Source organism: Thunnus albacares, chromosome 12, assembly GCF_914725855.1.
Source record: "Thunnus albacares chromosome 12, fThuAlb1.1, whole genome shotgun sequence".
Taxonomy (NCBI): domain Eukaryota; kingdom Metazoa; phylum Chordata; class Actinopteri; order Scombriformes; family Scombridae; genus Thunnus; species Thunnus albacares.
In genome coordinates, this window is record NC_058117.1 from 32,611,432 (window position 1) to 32,632,783 (window position 21,352).

Consider the following 21,352-nt stretch of genomic DNA (forward strand, 5'->3'; position numbering starts at 1 on the left):
AAAAGCGTCGTACAAAAACCTCCCTCAGTCAGACTGAACAGAAACTGACTGATACAGTTCACTGAACACACACACACACACACACACACACACACACACACACACACACACTCTAACGTGAAGCTAGATATCTGAAGCAGATATCTAAGTCAGTCTATAATAAAAACTCAATATGTATCTGAATACAAGTTAACTAGACACAGATACCCTGTACCTAGCAGACACTGAGACATCTAGAAAAAATATACATGGAGGCAGAAATTACCTGTTCCCTCTATGATGGACATTAAAAGCACTTATAGATCAGTTGTATCTTAAAAACTGTTGAGAAAGGAAACACATTCTGTTTTCTGTCTTACCAAAGAAAAGAGCAGCGAGAATAATCCACAGCTAATGTTCCATCTCTACAACAAGGTTTAAATCAACAGGAGAAACTATCTGATGTTCAACATTCAGTCTGAGAATTGTTCTCTTCACAGCAGCAGTTATTATTGACAGAATGGTTGAACACAGTGCAGAAGTAGTGCACCGCCTACTTGATAATGTGGCCCTCTAGTGGAGGTAAAAAGTTCAGTACAACAGTGTGGAAAAAAGGCTTCCAGCAGCTTGTCAGTGTGTCAGCTTGTGTTTTTGTACAGAGACTGTGGGTTTGCTGTCACTGTGGGCCTCACAGCACAGTAGTACAGAGCGGAGTCTGTCACTGCAGCAGAGGAGATCTGCAGATCAACATGTTTTTCTCCAGACAGTTTAGTAGAGAACCTTTTGTTTAGAGAGTCTGCTGGTCTTGTACTGTTCAGATGTACAGGAGAAATTCTGGTGGTTTTCCTGGATATTGTTGATACCAGAAGAAATCAGCAGCACTAGTTATACTTTTGTAGTATTTGTAGGACAGAGTAACAGTGCTGCCTTCTAAACTGTTCTCTTCATTGTTGACTGGAGTGAGTTCTTCACAGCTGACACCTAAAGGAAGAGATAACTCTGTTATAACATGTTAAAGTCACGATCAAGGAATCACATTCAGACAAAAGTGGAATTGAATTTTTTTCATGCAGAAACTTTCATACCTGTCAGAATGACTAGAAACAGTAAAGAAAATACATAATAGTCCAATGCCAGCATGTTGAATGAAGGTAATGTTTGTGGTTTGTGTATTGAACTCTGCTGAATATGGAAGTTCGTCTCTCTTCTATAGTTCAGTAACAGCTTAGCTCCTCCCTGAATCTCTCCGTCTCCTCTTAGATCTGTATTTTCACTTCTCTCAGTTACTCTTCCTCTACCTTCAACTCTGGAAACTCTGATGCTGCAGTCACCATCATATAAATCATGTTTCAGAGAGAGAGAGAGAGAGAGAGAGAGAGAGAGAGAGAGAGAGAGAGAGAGAGGACACCTATGGTGGATGTTCAACCCAAACTGTGAGTTTCCCAAAGATTCCTGCTCACAGTTAACAGACTGTTAGCATGATTTTATATCAGCTGGAAGAGGGAAATGTTTTTTTAGTGACCCCTTTATACAGGGAGTTCCAGACATGTAGCTGTGATTATTTAAAGGATGGATCACCTTTTCAGGGTTTACAGAAACACAAAGGACCTGATGTTATGCTCCTACAGTAGAGACAAAATTGTTACATCATTGTACAACTGAAGTCAGCTGATAATGAAAGGAAAGCTCAGCATCAGATATTATACACAGACTATGAGCAATATGCTTCACATTAATGGACAGCTGAACAAGGTTTGATTTCAACTTGTTGACAGAATTTTCACAAGTTGAAGGATCTCAGTTCTAGAATCACTGAACTGTAGGAAAGTCTGAAACAGCAGCACTTAACATGTAACACACCAGCTGCCATAATGACTGTATTTTAATGTAATATACCATCAAGTTTTATCAGTAAAACGACTGAAATTATTGTTTTAAACCACAAATCTTAACCCAAAGGAAATGTGTAAATTGAAAATGAGAGGACCTCAGTTCGAACCCTGTAGTACACCACAATAACTCTAGACTGTTTGAAAACAAACCACTGAAGTTTAACAGTGTGTGACTCCCTCTAGTGGATGTTGTGGAGTATTCTGTTGTCTTTGCTCCAAAGGTTTTTGTACAGAGTTTTGGTGTTTCCTGTCACTGTGGGCTGCAGAGCACAGTAGTACACAGCAGAGTCAGACACTGCAGCAGAGGAGATCTGCAGATCCATTTGGGTTTTATCTTCACTCACATTAAAAGACAGTCTAGGTACTGCAGCTGATATTGGACTTCCAATTCCTGTGTGAGAGATGAGGAATTCTGGTGGTTTTCCTGGATATTGCCGATACCAGAAGAAATAATCAGCTTGTTTGGAGTATGTGTAGGACAGAGTAACAGTGCTGCCTTCTAAACTGTTCTCTTCATTGTTGACTGGAGTGAGTTCTTGACAGCTGACACCTAAAGGAAGAGATAACTCTGTTATAACATGTTGTTTCAGTAAATGAATCACATTCAGATATTATTAGTATTCAACTTTTATAAAATACAGAATCTAACATACCTGCAAGAATGGCCAGAAATGGTAAAGACAATAAAGAGTATTGTAATGCCAGCATGTTGAATGAAGGTAATGTTTGTGGTTTGTGTATTGAACTCTGCTGAATATGGAAGTTCGTCTCTCTTCTATAGTTCAGTAACAGCTTAGCTCCTCCCTGAATCTCTCCGTCTCCTCTTAGATCTGTATTTTCACTTCTCTCAGTTACTCTTCCTCTACCTTCAACTCTGGAAACTCTGATGCTGCAGTCACCATCATATAAATCATGTTTCACTCATGTTGGATACAAAAAGTGATTTTACATTAAAATAATTTCAGTTTTTTTTTCACATCATCACTTCGTCCTCAGTAACAGTTCAGTCAGGAGAGACTTGTGTAAGTTGTACTAATTACTCAGTAATTACAAGGAAGCCTTTTTGATTCAATTATAAATCACTCAGAGGAAAAAAGATATTAGTTTTCTTTGACTATAGCCATTTAATATTTTATGCACGATGAATAAACTCCACTACTTGTAGCTATTTAATATCTTGATGGAGGATGGAATGAATGAGTTCTTGTACCGGTTCAGTCTGCATTGCAGGATCCTGAAAGGCAACACTTCAAATTCAGAGTTCAGGATGTGTGTTGGGTCATTCAGAATTTTCTGTGCCTCTCTGAGCACAGATTTTTCACATAAAGACTGAAGATGGTTTTGTTCTTTTTGACCTATAATCTTCATGTCTGTTTGGATAAGATGTGCAAGCTTAGACTTAAAAAGTGCTGACAGGTTACCAAACTTTCTAAAATCATTTGGTAAAAATAAAAACATTAGTTTGCTGTTTAGAGTTTAAGCCTTCTCACAAAGTACATCCTCTTTTGTAGCCTGGAGCAGATTTTCAACATGTACATGCCATGTGAGCGAGCTGTCAGTGTGATCAACGAGATATTTGTATGAGGAAACCTGTTTGTTGGGTGTGTTGTGAATGATAGTTGGACTATGGTCACCAATTGACTTTGGATCGAATATCATCTCCTCTGTTTTATTTATATTCAAGATAAGATGGTGAGCGTCACATTAATCCACAAACTGTTTGATATCATAGTGGTAAAGTGATGTGTCTTCATCACTGTGTAATAAGCCCAGAATGGTGGCGTCATCAGAGAATTTTACAATGTAGTTTTGTGGAGTTTTGCTCACACAGCCGTTCATGTAAAGCGTGTGTTATGGAATTTTCCTTCTTCAGGGGTTATTAATTGGGTTGCATTGGGTCAAGCCTGGGCCTTGAGGTCACACTGTAATTCTTAAGCAGGAATGGGACATATTCTCCTCTCCTTGAGACTCCAGCTGTCTGTGATGTTTTGGGGAAAGCAGAAACCTCTCTGATGGAGGGTAAATCAGCATCGCCATGGTCACCGAGGTCGGAGGAGGGTTTCCTAGACAACACAGATAGGTGGATACGTAGATTCTACTGATGCAGTCAGACATTCAAAACAAATCTCCTGACAGTGGCCTGAAATTTCATGCAACCTGACCTAAACTGACACGGGTAAAATGTAATTCCTTGTTTAGAAACTAGTGAACCAATTAGACTAATTTTTGCTATATAAATAAAGTTTATTATTATTTTTTTTTCATTTAATATTTTTTCTCTCTGAAATGGTGTCTTGTGTTTGAAGCATCATCCAGCTGGTTTGTCATTGATGTGGATTTGCTGCTCATGTGAATCCTCCCACAGTGTTTCATTAGCAGCTGTAACCACAGTGACTCTGATAAAACAGGAATTAGCAGAATCCATCTGATATGAAGCTGTGGTTTGAATACCACTTCCCTCCTCTTTGAAGAGTAGTCAGATATCTGTGTTCAGGTTTTTGTACAGCCTCTTCTACACTTTCTATCACTGTGTGTCTAGAGCACAGTAGTAGAGAGCTGTGTCTGCCAGGGTTAGACTCTGTATGGTCAGCTCAGTTGTTGTAGCTGATGTTGTGGATTCATATCGTTCATCAGGAATATATTCTAGATGACTCGCTGATCCTGCTCCTTTCACTAGTATAAACTGAGGTGCCTGAAGGTCAGAATGATGTTTGTACCAGTAAAGCAAAGCACCGTCTGCAGTTGTCTTATAGGTACATGTGAGTGTGACAGATTCTCCTTCTCTTCCACTGACTTGTTCTTTTACAGGAGAGATTGTGTCTCCAGCTATTAGTCCTGGAAAAAGTAGAGAAAATGAAGCCATTAGACTAACATTGTTCATGAGGCTGAGAGGAGAAGACAGTGGAAAATGTCAACTGTACAGTGTTACTCTGTGGACACAAACTGATCAACTGTTCATTTGACTGATTTCTATAGAAATCATCTTCCAAGGTGTTACCTAGTGAAGGAAACATGTTGTATTAAAGTTCTGTTCCAGAGTCAAATATCCATCATTTGGAAAATATCACACAATGACAAAAACATACGTACCTACAAGAGCTGAAAACAGTGAAATGACAGCCAGTGTTTCCATGGTTACACAAGTGAAATGTGCTGTAAGTGAATGTTGAGTTTGAATAAGTGTTGAGTGGTTTTGTGAGTTGTGTTTGGTCTGATGTTCACAGCTGGAATCAAACAGCTCTCTGCCATGCAGCCACCTCTGCAGTCAGTAGGAGGAGACTCATATGTCAAATGACATTCATTTGTAAAACTCTTCATCACAACTGTGTCTCATGAGGGAAAAGAATCTAGACTGTTTGATAAGAAACCACTGAAGTTTAACAGTGTGTGACTCCCTCTAGTGGATGTTGTGGAGTATTCTGTTGTCTTTGCTCCAAAGGTTTTTGTACAGAGTTTTGGTGTTTCCTGTCACTGTGGGCCTCACAGCACAGTAGTACACAGCAGAGTCAGACACTGCAGCAGAGGAGATCTGCAGTTTGACTCCACGCTTTTCTTCAAACAGATCAGTGAAGAATCTTGTTTCTGACTTCAGAGAGTCTGCTGGTCTTGTGATGTTACCGCCTGAGATGTACATGAGGAACTCTGTTGGTTTTCCTGGATATTGCCGATACCAGAAGAAATAATCACTATAAGCGGCTTCTTTGTAGTATGTGTAGGACAGAGTAACAGTGCTGCCTTCTAAACTGTTCTCTTCATTGTTGACTGGAGTGAGTTCTTGACAGTTGACACCTAAAGGAAGAGATAACTCTGTTATAACATGTTATAACATAACATGAACTCATAACATGAATACATACAACTTCATGCTCAGTTTTCAATCAAACATCAATAGAAGTAAATATGAAGTGTGTCACCTACCTGTTAGTGTGATCAGAAACAAAGTTGAAAACAGACTTAATTGCATTGACACCATCTTGAAGATAAGAAGAAACTGTCTGTGTTGTTTAGTATGAAACACCACAGTGAAAGTTTGTGTCTTTCTGTACTTCAGTGACAGTTTTGCTCCTCCCTTAATCTCCTCCTCCCTGCTCTCACAGCTCTGACTAATAATGTGTTCAATGTGCTTTTCACATCACATTATACTGATTAGCTCATAGCTAATAGCATTACACTGATTGACAGCTGACAGTTTTACCACATGGAGTTAATGACTGTGTTATATAATGTTGTTTTTAAACAGTAAACACAATAACAATCTATTGATAATGATTAACATATCGATATAATATCAATCAATAAGAAAATACTGTTTATAATTAATTAAAATATAATATTGAACATTTTAGTCAAACACAAATATCAGTAATGTTGTATTTGTGTTACATGTCAGGACTAATAAACACATAAAACTCAAATTTATTGATAAAGCACATTTAAAAACAACAAGTTGACCAAAGTGCTGAACAATCAAGATAACAAAAGCCATAAACAACACAATAAAGACACAAAGACCAGTTTAACAGACAAAAAGACAACGCAATGCAACTCTCATACTGAGTTAAAAGTCAAGGAATAAAAATGTGTTTTAAGACGGGATTTAAAAACAGGCAGTGTGGGAACCAGTCTAACATGCAGAGGCAACTGGTTCCAGAGTTTGGGGGCTACAACTGCAAAGGCACCATCTCCCCTGTGCTTCAACCTGGATCTTGGAACAACCAGAAGCAACTGGTCAGCAGACCTGAGTGACCTTGATGGGACATGTGGTTGTAAAAGATCAGAGAGACAGATTGGAGCTAGCCCATTTAATGATTTCTAGACAAACAATAAAATCTTCAAATCAATCCTGAAAAAGTGGAGGGAGGCCAGTACGGGGGAAAGCTGCTCTCACTAGTGTTCCTGTTAAAAGACCAGCTGCATGAAAGAAAACCTGAACATTATATTTTACCTCAAAAGACAAAGATTGACTTTAAAGTCAAATGATAATTTTACAGCAGAACTTGTTCAGGTCGTCCATGGAAGAGGTTTTTTGGTCATTTATTTATGTGTCTTGTTTAGTTTATTTTTAGTTTCCAGAGGGATCACCTATATTTCACAGCTGCTACACTCCTGAAGGATAAAACAGTGGACAGAAAGGTAAGAAATACTTCATCTACATATTTAATATCCCACAACTTTGGGTAAAGATGAAGATGAATTCCCTGTTTTTCTATATTAAACATCCTTGTAACAGTCTTTTCTGCTGATGTTCTTATCCAGAACAGCTCATGAGAGGCTTGAAAACCTGGAAACAGTGAAAGTTTGTGTCTTTTCTGTCCTGGTTTACATAACTTAAAACTTTTATCAGGTAGATAATAATAAAACACTGACAACTGACAGTTCTTATGTCAACAAATGTAAATACCTGAAGACAACATGAAGTCAGTGACCATATCTCATTCACACTCGTAGTTCAAACAGTGGAGGCAGCAGACACCCTTGTTGAATGTCTAATGGAAACAGCTCATGATAAAAACTGACAGTATGAAACAAACATTCTCATATTTTCATTACATTCACTTTTTAACCCGACCAGTAACTTCAGGTTTTTGTTCAACACACAGTTTTATGTCACTTTATGTTTGATGGTGTCTTGTGTTTGAAGCATCATCCAGCTGGTTTGTCATTGATGTGGATTTGCTGCTCATGTGAATCTTCCCACAGTGTTTCATTAGCAGCTGTAACCACAGTGACTCTGATAAAACAGGAATTAGCAGAATCCATCTGATATGAAGCTGTGGTTTGAATACCACTTCCCTCCTCTTTGAAGAGTAGTCAGATATCTGTGTTCAGGTTTTTGTACAGCCTCTTCTACACTTTCTATCACTGTGTGTCTAGAGCACAGTAGTAGAGAGCTGTGTCTGCCAGGGTTAGATTCTGTATGGTCAGTTCAGTTGATGTAGCTGTTGTTTCGGATTTATATCGTTTATCAGGAATATATTCAGCTGTGCTCTCCTTTGCTCCTTTAAGGAGTATAAACTGAGGTGCCTGAAGGTCAGAATGATGTTTGTACCAGTAAAGCCAAGGCTTCCTTGCAGTTGTATCATAGGTACATCTGAGTGTGACAGATTCTCCTTCTCTTCCACTGACTTCATCCTTTACAGGAGAGATTGTGGCTCCAGCTATTAGTCCTGGAAAAAGTAGAGAAAATGAAGCCATTAGACTAACATTGTTCATGAGGCTGAGAGGAGAAGACAGTGGAAAATGTCAACTGTACAGTGTTACTCTGTGGACACAAACTGATCAACTGTTCATTTGACTGATTTCTATAGAAATCATCTTCCAAGGTGTTACCTAGTGAAGGAAACATGTTGTATTAAAGTTCTGTTCCAGAGTCAAATATCCATCATTTGGAAAATATCACACAATGACAAAAACATACGTACCTACAAGAGCTGAAAACAGTGAAATGACAGCCAGTGTTTCCATGGTTACACAAGTGAAATGTGCTGTAAGTGAATGTTGAGTTTGAATAAGTGTTGAGTGGTTTTGTGAGTTGTGTTTGGTCTGATGTTCACAGCTGGAATCAAACAGCTCTCTGCCATGCAGCCACCTCTGCAGTCAGTAGGAGTAGACTCATATGTCAAATGACATTCATTTGTAAAACTCTTCTTCACAACTGTGTCTCATGAGGGAAAAGAATCTAGACTGTTTGATAAGAAACCACTGAAGTTTAACAGTGTGTGACTCCCTCTAGTGGATGTTGTGGAGTATTCTGTTGTCTTTGCTCCAAAGGTTTTTGTACAGAGTTTTGGTGTTTCCTGTCACTGTGGGCTGCAGAGCACAGTAGTACACAGCAGAGTCAGACACTGCAGCAGAGGAGATCTGCAGATCCATTTGGGTTTTGTCTTCACTCACTTTAAAAGACAGTCTAGGTACTGCAGCTGATAGTGGATTTCCTGTGCCATAATGAGAAATAAGGAATTCTGGCGGTTTTCCTGGATATTGTCGATACCAGAAGAAATATTCATTAGCTGCAGCAGCTTTGTAGTATTTGTAGGACAGAGTAACAGTGCTGCCTTCTAAACTGTTCTCTTCATTGTTGACTGGAGTGAGTTCTTCACAGCTGACACCTAAAGGAAGAGATAACTCTGTTATAACATGTTGTCTCAGTAAATGAATCACATTCAGATACTATTAGTATTCAACTTTTATAAAATACAGAATCCAACATACCTGCAAGAATGGCCAGAAATAGTAAGTAAAATACGGAGTATTGCAAAGCCAGCATGTTGAATGAAGGTAATGTTTGTGGTTTGTGTATTGAACTCTGCTGAATATGGAAGTTCGTCTCTCTTCTATAGTTCAGTAACAGTTTAGCTCCTCCCTGAATGTCTCCGTCTCTTTGTAGTTCTGTATTTATAGTTCTCTCTGTTAGGAAAGGCAAGTTTATTTGTGCAGCACATTTCAACAACAAGGCAATTCAAACTGTTTTACATAGAGCATAAAAGGCATCAAGACAGAATATAAAGGCAACACAAGTAAAAAGACATTTAAATACAATAAAAAGTGTTAAATTTGGAAATTAAAAGAAGCTAAAAAAGAAAAAGACAGATAAAACAGGAGAATAAAAGTTACAGTGCAGTGTAAAATATTGACCCTTAAATTTGGTTTAATAAAACTCAAACAGAAAAGTCTTCAGCTGTGATTTAAAATAACTGAGAGTTGCAGCAGATCTGCAGTTTTCTGGGAGTTTGTTCAGATATGTGGAGCATAAAAACTGAACGCTGCTTCTCCATGTTTAGTTTTGACTCTGGGGACAGAAAGCAGACCTGATCCAGACGACCTGAGAGGTCTGGATGGTTCATAATGAAGCAGCAGATCAGAAATGTATTTTAAACCATTCAGTGCTTTATAAATGTTGGGCCGTGGCTACAAGTTTGGCTATCAGCAATAATTAATGATTATCAAAGATAATTGTTAATTATTAAAATCAATAAAATTATTAATAATAATTAATAATAACGGGGCACCACCCTGGACTCAGGGAAAAAGATAGCCAATTCAGTCTCAAAGTGTACTAATCTATGAATTTGGGACTTTGATTAATAATTAATTTAATAACTATAAACAAAATCACCATATCAATAGCTAGTAAAGGTTGAAGGATTTGGAGTTCTCTACAGAGCAGAGGTTGGCAAAACTCATTCTTGTGCAACATTAAAACAGACAACAGGTATATCCAAAAGCATTTATTTAACAAAAGGGTAAAAGCAACACACAATACTAATCTAGCTAAGTGTACCTATTTACAAGTGTGAATGTGTGAGTGTGTGTGTGTGTGTGTGTGTGTGTGTGTGTGTGTGTGTAGGGAAGACAATAGCAAGATGGCTGCAGTCACCTGGTGACTGAGCACATGGCATGCCGACACTTTGGCTGATAAAGGGAACTACAGAGATAAAAGGCCAGACCATGTGGTGTCTTGAACCACATGTGCTGCCTGAACCAAAGTTTGCCAAACTAGGTTTTAACCTCTTAACTGTGTGGTTCTCTATTCAAGGCCAAATGATGTATGCTAAAGGTGCCAGGTTAAGATGGGGTTAGTTGCATGCAAGGCCTAGTTACTGGATGTAACATGTGTTAAGCATGCTAACATTAACCTAGCGGTGTGGCTATGCAGTAACCTGACTATAGGTAACAAGGACATCACAACAACAGTTCAATGTATAACCTTAACCAAATCAATACACGTACAGTACATTGTTTGAGTTAAACATTCTTGCTTAGCCGTACTATGCTTCACTGTGTTGCTAGGCTATGCCCAGTTGTTACCAGTTCATGAAGGAAGAGATGCGTTGTGGTGTCCTGCTTTGTAGCCGGTGAATCCGTGGGTGAGTCAGGCTGAGAAGGCTTTGGCTCTGAAGCTGAAGATGCAGGCGTTGCTGGGCAGACAGCACTCCAGTCGTGCAGAGGGCCCAGGTCACTCCTTGGTGTAGAGTTAGCGGCAAGCTAACTCCATTTCGTGGCTCCTGTACTTGTTAAACTGGCCAGCAGACTTGTGTTTTAGCTGCTGGCACAAGGAAACTTAGTTTCTGAGTCTTAGGCAGGCTCTCGCGTCTTCTGCCGAAAAGAAGACTGTGTGTGTCTGCTGTGAGCAGGCCACACAAGAGAGCAGAGATGGTGTGAAAGAGAGCAAGGAGCTGCTCCTGCTGCAGCTCGTGGAGAAAAGAGAAAGATAAGAGGGGAATCTCTAGTTTTGATAACCTGGATCCATGGGTGGAGCTTCACACTTTGGGTGCGAACCCCCCAGGGCTCAGGTTTCTTGGAGTCTTGAAACATGTGGTAAACTGTGGTCCACATGTAGTCCCAACATAAACATACAGCAGTATTTTGACATCAGTTGTTTGACAGACAGGAAGCCAGTGTAAAGATCCAAGAACTGGAGTGATTTGATCCACTTTCTTGGTCTTAGTGAGGACTCGAGCAGCAGCGTCTGAATCAGCTGCAGCTGTCTGATTGTTTTTTAAGGAGACCTGTGAAGACAGCGTTACAGTAGTCGAGTCTACTGAAGATAAATACATGGACAAGTTTTTCCAAATCCTGCTGAGACATAATTCCTTTAATTCTTGATATATTCTTCAGGTGATAGTAGTCTGACTTTGTAATTGTCTTAATGTAGCTGTTGAAATTCAGGTCTGAGTCCATGACTACACCAAGATTTCTGGCTTGGTTTGTAGTTTTTAACATTATCGACTGAAGCTGAGTGCTGACTTTTAATTGTTCTTCCTTGGCTTCAAAAACAATTACTTCAGTTTTGTCTTTGTTTAATTGAAGAAAATTCTGGCACATCCAATCAGTGATTTGTTCAGTGCACTTACTCAGTGCTTGTATTGGACCACAGTCCCCTGGTGATATGGTTATGTAAATTTGTGTATCATCTGCATAACTAGTAACATATTTAGTTGTTTTCCATAACCTGAGCTAGTGGCAGCATGTAGATGTTGAAGAGAAAAGGCCCCAGAATGGAGCCTTGAACAGACAAACACTGACACACTACATCAGTATCTGCAGTAATACTCAGGTGATTCATCAGATCAAGTATCTGCCATGATGAGACCAATCTACATGTAATACAGTCTCTTCTTCCATGTCATTATAATACTTCAGTGTTTTCACTACCAGTTATATTCATTCAGTCACGTCAGCAATCCATGACCTCATGTGACCTCATGTTGAAGTTTTTCCAATGAGTTTCAAGCAGTGGGGTGCACAGATTTGAATGTGGGAGAAAGAGAGCACTGCTATGGGATCAGTACTCTGCATCAGCAGATACTCTGAGCTGAGAGACAGGAATCCTTATCAAGAGAGAAAGAGTCGGACCCATTCATCCCTTCTGTTACACTTCTGTGATTCAACTGTGGAAATGACAGTGATGCTGCAGTCACCATCATAATCCAGGTTTCACACATGTTGGATACAGATGAGTCTTTTGTAGGGCTGAGTCAAATATGTGAAGATTCAAACCACTGAAGTTTAACAGTGTGTGACTCCCTCTAGTGGATGTTGTGGAGTATTCTGTTGTCTTTGCTCCAAAAGTTTTTGTACACACTTTTGGTGTTTCCTGTAACTGCCACAAGGAAACCTTACAAACACAAACTAAAATGAAACACACAGCAGTGAAAACAACATCAATAAATCCAACAAAGCAGAATCATACAAAATAGGGTTAAAATAGTAAATAGAAGTATAAAATTATCATCAGTGCAAAGTTGACTTGAATGAAGCAATCAGAGGGAATGAGCCACTTTGAAAAGGTGCGTTTTGAGACGGGATTTGAAGATTAGGAGAGAATCAGAGTTGCGTATGTCTGGGAGACAGAGGTCCAGAGGTGAGGGGCAGCACAGCTGAAGGCTCTGGACCCCATGGTTGTCAAGCAGGCAGGAGGTGTAGTGAGGAGAATGTCAGAGGATGATCTGAGAGTACAGGAGGGTGTTTAGGTGTGAAGGAGGTCAGAGAGATACAGAGGTGCTAACTTATGAAGAGCCTTGAAGGTGAGAAGCAGAATCTTAAAGTCAATACGGTGTTTAACAGGAAGCCAGTATAGTTGCTGGAGAACAGAGGTGAAATGTTCTTTGGAAGAGGTTCTGGTAATGATACGGGCAGCAGAATCTTGAACAAGTTGAAGTTTATGGAGGAACTTGTGAGGAAGACCAGAAAGGATAGAGCTGAAGTAATCGATACAGGATGTAATCAGAGCATCAGTGAGAATGGCGGTACTGTTGGATGTAAGAGACAGACAAAGATGAGAGATATTGTGTAAGTGGAAGTCAGCAGACAGGGTGATATTATTGATGTGTGGCTCAAAGGATAATGTGCTGTCAAGGATGACGCCCAGACTCTTAACCTGGGGGGAAGGGGTGACTGTGGAATAATCAATAGTCAGTGAAAAACTGGTGAGTTTGGATAAAGTAGATTTTGTACCCACGAGGAGAATCTCTGTTTTATCACTGTTAAGTTGGAGGAAATTATGTGAAAGCCAGGATTTGATTTCCGGCAGGCAAGCGGAAGAGGAAGAGGATGCAAGAGTGGAAGTAGGTTTGGTAGACAGGTAGAGCTGGGTGTCATCCGCATAGCAGCGGAACTGTATTCCAAATTTTCTGAGAATATGGCCAAGTGGTGAGAGATAAATGATAAAATGAAGGAGGCCCAAGACAGAGCCCTGAGGAACACCGCTAATAACAGGGAAGGACTGGGATGACCTTGTTCAGGTCGTCCATGGAAGAGGTTTTTTGGTCATTTATTTATGTGTCTTGTTTAGTTTATTTTTAGTTTCCAGAGGGATCACCTATATTTCACAGCTGCTACACTCCTGAAGGATAAAACAGTGGACAGAAAGGTAAGAAATACTTCATCTACATATTTAATATCCCACAACTTTGGGTAAAGATGAAGATGAATTCCCTGTTTTTCTATATTAAACATCCTTGTAACAGTCTTTTCTGCCGACGTTCTTATCCAGAACAGCTCATGAGAGGCTTGAAAACCTGGAAACAGTGAAAGTTTGTGTCTTTTCTGTCCTGGTTTACATAACTTAAAACTTTTATCAGGTAGATAATAGTAAAACACTGACAACTGACAGTTCTTATGTCAACAAATGTAAATACCTGAAGACAACATGAAGTCAGTGACCATATCTCATTCACACTCGTAGTTCAAACAGTGGAGGCAGCAGACAAACTTGTTGAATGTCTAATGGAAACAGCTCATGATAAAAACTGACAGTATGAAACAAACATTCTCATATTTTCATTACATTCACTTTTTAACCCGATGAGTAACTTCAGGTTTTTGTTCAACACACAGTTTTACGTCACTTTATGTTTGATGGTGTCTTGTGTTTGAAGCATCATCCAGCTGGTTTGTCATTGATGTGGATTTGCTGCTCATGTGAATCCTCCCACAGTGTTTCATTAGCAGCTGTAACCACAGTGACTCTGATAAAACAGGAATTAGCAGAATCCATCTGATATGAAGCTGTGGTTTGAATACCACTTCCCTCCTCTTTGAAGAGTAGTCAGATATCTGTGTTCAGGTTTTTGTACAGCCTCTTCTACACTTTCTATCACTGTGTGTCTAGAGCACAGTAGTAGAGAGCTGAGTCTGCCAGGGTTAGACTCTGTATGGTCAGCTTAGTTGATGTAGCTGATGTTTGAGATCCATGTCGTATAAACTGAGGTGCCTGTAGGTCAGAATGATGTTTGTACCAGTAAAGGTAAACACTAGTATAAGTTGTCTCACAGGTACATGTGAGTGTGACAGATCCTCCTTCTCTTCTACTGACTTCTTCTTGTACAGGAGAGATTGTGTCTCCAGCTATTAGTCCTGGAAAAAGTAGAGAAAATGAAGCCATTAGACTAACATTGTTCATGAGGCTGAGAGGAGAAGACAGTGGAAAATGTCAACTGTACAGTGTTACTCTGTGGACACAAACTGATCAACTGTTCATTTGACTGATTTCTATAGAAATCATCTTCCAAGGTGTTACCTAGTGAAGGAAACATGTTGTAGTAAAGTTCTGTTCCAGAGTCAAATATCCATCATTTGGAAAATATCACACAATGACAAAAACATACATACCTACAAGAGCTGAAAACAGTAAAATGACAGCCAGTGTTTCCATGGTTACACAAGTGAAATGTGCTGTAAGTGAATGTTGAGTTTGAATAAGTGTTGAGTGGTTTTGTGAGTTGTGTTTGGTCTGATGTTCACAGCTGGAATCAAACAGCTCTCTGCCATGCAGCCACCTCTGCAGTCAGTAGGAGGAGACTCATATGTCAAATGACATTGATTTGTAAAACTCTTCATCACAACTGTGTCTCATGAGGGAAAAGAATCTAGACTGTTTGATAAGAAACCACTGAAGTTTAACAGTGTGTGACTCCCTCTAGTGGATGTTGTGGAGTATTCTGTTGTCTTTGCTCCAAAGGTTTTTGTACAGAGTTTTGGTGTTTCCTGTCACTGTGGGCTGCAGAGCACAGTAGTACACAGCAGAGTCAGACACTGCAGCAGAGGAGATCTGCAGATCAACACGTTTCTCTTTCTCTGTTATGTTAATGTGAGCTGAGAAAACAGAAACAGTTGGATAAATCGATCCGTCCTCTGTGATGTAGAGCAGGAACTCTGGTCTGGATCGCTGGTATTGTCGGTACCACTGGATATTGTAGATAGAACCCTCAAATTTACAGGTCAGGTTGATGTTTCCTCCCTCTGCAACACGTTCTTCAGTATTTTCTGGCTTTATGCTGTTCATGGAACCCATGGCTGCAAAATGAGTCATTCATGTCAGTTAGTCTGCAAGAGATTTTAAAAGAGACTCAACAGAGGTTCTTGACTTTTACTGTCATCTTTCATCATTTTAAAATGCATTAAAAACCCAACATGCTCTTTCTGTTTGTGAATTTACTTCCACAAAATCATCCAGCCATGAAAAACAGATATCTGGTTAATACATCAGGTAAAATGAGACTTTCATCTCTGTTCCAACACTCACCTATAAAGTGAGATAAAAGTATAAAGAGGTAAAGCAACATGTCTTTGGAGTTGTTGAAACCAAACAGACAGCAGATGATCAATGTTCTTCCACTGCAGTAGAATGAAGAAACTAAACAGCCTCTCTGCTGCACAGCCCTTCTCCTCAGCATCAAGCTGATTGGGATTTTACTTCCTCAAACATTTCTGCTCTGCAGACAGAAAGAATCTCATTGGTTGAGTTGAACCTCAGTGGGCGGGGCCAGGAAATCACCTCTGTAGGTTGTTGAACCATCAATGACATCATGAACTTCATCACAGTTTAACACGGCTTTCAGTTCTGTTAAGTTTGAGTTGAACACTGAGATCCATCAGCCTCCTGACAAACTCATCATATTTACTTGGAGCTCCTGACAGTTATCTCAGGCCAAACACTCGCTCCAACTATTTAAAATGTCAGAAAATGTCTTTCTGTGTGCATGAAAAAGAACAGCTTGCCTGAACTAAAACTTGTTACTGATTATGTTTGTTTTATTTCTGTGTCATGGAAGCAGCAGGAGACGTTCTGTTGTTCAGGAGGACTGTGTGGAAAAAGCAGTGCTGGACCAGCACAAAGGGGAGATTCTGTTAAAACAGTTTCCCACCGTGAAACTAGAGGCCTCAGTGTTATATGATACAGCAAACACTCCCTCAGTGTTTGGAATAGATCTGCAGCCATCAATCAACCAGTCAATCAACAGGAAATTAATCAGCATGTATTTTGATAATCAAATAATAATTTCAGCCATTTTTTCAACAGAAGTACCAAATAATTGATGGTTGCAGCTTCTTAAATGTGAGGATCTGAAGCTTTTCTGTGTCATACATGATCATACACTGGATTTCTTTGGTTGTCAGACTGTTAATCAGACCAAACAGAACATGTGGAGACGTCAACATAGTCTTAGATAGTCATAGATGTAGGGTAAAGTCCCTGCATGTTTTGAAGACAGACAGCACAATCCTCAAGCAACAGACCAACTCTGTCTTCAACCCCCCAGGAATGCTGGCCAATAATATATAAGTGAGAGCCCCAAACTCCTCACTGACCAGATCATCTAAACCACCTCCTGCAAACAGAAAGGATCAGATAATGAACCCCCATCTCTTGCATGGTCACCAAACCAGACCACTGACCCAAACCATCTTTGATCCTTCAAGCTACAAGAGCCAGCAAGATGGAGAGACCAATTCACACCCCAATGTGAACTGATGGTACCATCTGGATAAAAGACCCCCACCATTGGAATCTAGAGTCATGAGTTGAGGGTCAAGCCTAGGAGAGCATGAGAGCATAAACCAGGAGCTCTCTTCCAATGGGAACCCTTCAAGTTCAGACCGGCCGATTTACTCATCATTACAAGATCCAGACTCCAGCTCCTCACCACAGCACATCAGACTCAATTCTCCGTAAGAAGCCACCCCAGAGAGCAAGCAAGTATTCATACAAAACCTTCATCAACTTGCTTAAACCTTGCTGCTTTCATGATTTCTCATTTCAATTGACAATTCAGAACTCAGTTGTGGTACCATTGATTTGACTCACTGCTTCTCAGGTAACAGTCATCTCATCTGTTTATCAGGTCTCTCATACCAACTACACAATAGATAACTCTGCATCATGCATTTCAATCATTCACTAGCCATAGCCTTGTGTACCAGTTTCTCTTTCCCTCTTGTGTCTTGTCTGTAAAATGTTGTAGTGTTTAGTACTATTATTAGTAATAAATGTGAATGTAACTAAAGTGAACTTGTTTCTGTTGTCTTGTGCTTGCATGTTAGTCACTTAACCTTAAAAGACCTTATACTCTTGCAAAATCATAATTAATATCAATAACAATCATAATTCTAATGGACCTTTCTTGTGCGGCCAACAAGGAGGACTATTTCCCTGTTATTATACCTACTCTAATATGAGTGTAGCCCGTCTACCCTCTATATTATGTAGATGGGGCCCTGAGTTCTTTATCCTAATTTCCTTTGTTATATTATCTCTGATTAATTTAATGTTTTTTGCTTGGGTCACTTTGGAAATCCTATATCTCTTGAATATACCTTATTGTAAGACCACAGTGTAACAAACAATTGAGTGTACTAACCCTTTAACACAGTACAATACCACACTCTAATATAAGTTGGTATAGAGTACGAAGGCTATATAGCTTTTAACCTCTGAAATAGTAAACACACTCAGAAACCATTTAAAATTAGAAGTAATAATTTCCTCCTTTAATTTTAAAGCTAAATTAAATGAAAATAATATTAAATTAAATACCAGGAGTGTTCACTGCTTTTGTTTCAAAAGTCTCTATCACATGTAAAACCAGTTCAAGTGTTGGTGCCTACCTCAACTGGTACCTTCAAAAAGATGGAGAATGACCCAAACTCCTGATTTATCAGGCTACAAATCATCGGTCTGGAGTTTCAGACCATTTTAGTAGAAGCGGATATGAGACTGACCACACTTTGACCATCAGTAGAGTTCATACTGAAGATACAGGAGTTTAATACTGTCAGGAGTTTATTACAGGAAATTCAGGATTTTACTACATTCAGCAGTGTGACAGTTTTCTGTTCACACAGTGATACAATATCATACAAAAACCCCCCTTAGCTGGAGAGGAACTGATCTGACTCAAGCTGCACAGAGATTTAATCACTAGAGGTTTGATTAAATTACAGTTTATGGTAGAACACCAACACTAAAAACTCATTAAACTTTCAGCATGATGATATTGTTCATGTTTTACATCAATGTACATTTAAAGTTACTCTTTGTGGAATTTTTATAATGCAAGTTATCAAAACATTACAGTGTTAGTAACCGCACACAGTCAATAAATTAATACATTTGGGAGTAAAACTTAAAAGAAGTAAAAGCTTCTCTTTTCATCTTTGTTCTACTTTTAAAAAAGTCAGAAGCTTTATTATCTCAAACTGATTCATGCTCTCTTAAACTGCATAGTAATATTTGTAACTTTTAACATTTTTAGTGTGTTTGTAGTTCATATTGTGATTCATTGTGGAGAATAATAATCGTGACACGTAATCTCAACAAACTAATACAGTAGAATCCAGTGGCGGGCAAGGCCTGGAGCATTATTTCTTTGTAAAATCATCACCTGAAATCCTTGTGACCTTAACCTTTAACCTAATTCTGTGTGCGTGGATGAAATATATCTGTTTTCAGTAGTTATAGTAACATACAGTATAACAGCAGTTATATTTTTAATAATATGGACACAACTGATTTGATGTATAGATCTGCATAGTTTTAACATATAAAGCACATCAATATTACTGCAAGAAATAAAAAAGATAATGTGAAGACTGCTGACAGAGAGAGAGACTGTGCTATCTTCTTCTCTCGGTCTGTCGCTGAAGTGGAACTTACTTATGACTCGGTTTAAATCTCAGATCAGAGACATTTTATATCACATGATGCTGATGATACACTGATTTCTCTATCTAATGTTGAAAATGAAAAAAACATGTCCCTCTTCAGATGATCCATGTTTTTAACCAGATATTTAGTGGTGACAGATACCCTAGATTGGTGGATTACCTTTGCATCAATAGAGATGATACTGCTACATGAAGAACATATTCCATGGTACACAATGGAATTAAAAGGTGATCTGGGAAAAAGACTGACTTGTTTCTATCGTGGATGTGTATATTAACTGAGTTAATGCTCCTAATGGATTCTATATATGGAATAAAAAAAGGTCAAACGACATGTCACTCTTATTGTAAAATACACCTTGACAGTTGCATTTTTGATGAAACTTTATTGTTTTAAAATTTTGAAACATTCAACATTACAGCAAACCAGAACACTTAAATGTTGAAACATGCAACGAGAGAAAGAAACAGACAAAGTGCAGACTGAAAGCAGTAGCAGAGTAAAACCAGTAGCAGAGTCCCAATGAGTCAGGTCAGGACTGGGAACACTGGTCTCTCCTCAGTGTCTCTGAGACTGGAGTCTGGGAGCCCTGGGTGGCCTCACAGGTCACAGAGCCCACCTTCCTCCACTGGTCTGCAGGGAGCCTCAGGGTGCTGCTCCAGCTGTAGCGGCCGTCCTTCTGCAGCACCCCGGGGCTCCTGCTCTCCTCCCCGCTGCTGCTGCTGCTGCTGCAGTCCACCTTCCAGGCCAGACTCCAGTCTGAGGGGTAGCCCTTGTTGGCCAGACATATGAGCGTGGCCTTCCCCTGCTGCAGCTCCTCGCTGGAGGGGGGCAGCACCGTCAGGGTGGGGGTGACTCGACCCACTGCAGGGAGAGAGATTGATCACATTTCTGCTCTACAGTGTTTCACTTCCCTCTTTGAGCTCAGTAACCATGGCAACAGAGAGGCATCACTGCTGAACCATGACAACAGACAGGTTTCAGTACTAAAGATAAAAAGTTGAAAGCGCTCTGTCTTACTCCGATGTATCATTTTCAACAACTAAACTAATAGTTTACATCTTCATCATTTCAGAAATTGCCTGTTAGCAAGAGTGTAAAACTTTAGTTTCATTATATTAAAATGATTTCACTGAAGCTTAACGCTTGCACAAGATACACATGTTTGCTGTCCTCATGTAAGCAGGTATCTCTACTGAATAACAAGGTTTCATTACTGGAAATATAAAAATGAGCATTTTAAACAACTTTAATTGTGTTTTTTAAATCCAGTTTAATTCTAATAATCCAGAATATGATTCATCTCCTACAGTGGGATTATATTTACTGTCAATTCTGAAATTAATCTTTCATAAGTGTGAAAGTAAGACTGAGTAAAACCAATACAACATTTACAGGAACTGCAATTACTCATTAAGCAGGTTGGAAGATTTCTTCATGTAAAATGTATAAATTGGTTGTTTAAAAATTTACAGAATGTTTCTCAGACATTAATTAATTTAACCAATTAAATAATGAGAATTTACAAACTGTCAAAACCTTTTTGTATAAAAGTTTTTAGTCTCTTTGAATGGATTTAAGGAAAGAAGAAAAAGACGTCTTCATAACTTCAACAATGTTCAAATATAAATTGTTAAATACTGAACATGTTACATTTATTAATTAAAATATATATAATTAGATTGATCAAGTTCATGGAGAAAGAAAATGTACTTACAGTCAACATCCAGTCTGGTTCCTCCACCGAACGTGTACCACAGTGATACAAACTCATGGAGCCGTCGTACAAAAACCTCTCAGTGTGGAGAGACACGGCTCTCTGACTTTGACACAAACAAACTCAACACAATTAGTCTGTTTGTAACATTTATAAGATCATTTAAAAACAACAACAACAAAGTGCCACAAATGTAATAAATGTGTCATTTTATTTATACAGTATAGTAATTTTAAATGAAATTGAGTTTCATTCTTTTAGCGATAAATTTAAATATAACAAAATACATACTGAAGAAAAGCCCAAACCACATAA

General features: G+C 39.0%; 2 gene segments (V, D, J or C); both read right to left on the minus strand.

The window, feature by feature from the left end:
* Positions 1-6,969: 6,969 nt before the first annotated feature.
* On the minus strand, positions 6,970-16,396 carry LOC122994075. The segment is given in 4 exon segments: positions 6,970-6,977; positions 8,687-8,861; positions 15,382-15,668; positions 15,898-16,396. Coding segments are annotated over 4 exon segments (621 nt in total).
* A 3,289-nt stretch (positions 16,397-19,685) lies between these two features.
* LOC122994076 overlaps positions 19,686-21,352 on the minus strand; it is a 2,550-nt gene continuing 883 nt past the window's right edge. Inside the window, 2 exon segments of the C gene segment in view lie at positions 19,686-20,184; positions 21,038-21,113. Of these exon segments, the coding sequence occupies positions 19,853-20,184; positions 21,038-21,113 (408 nt within the window).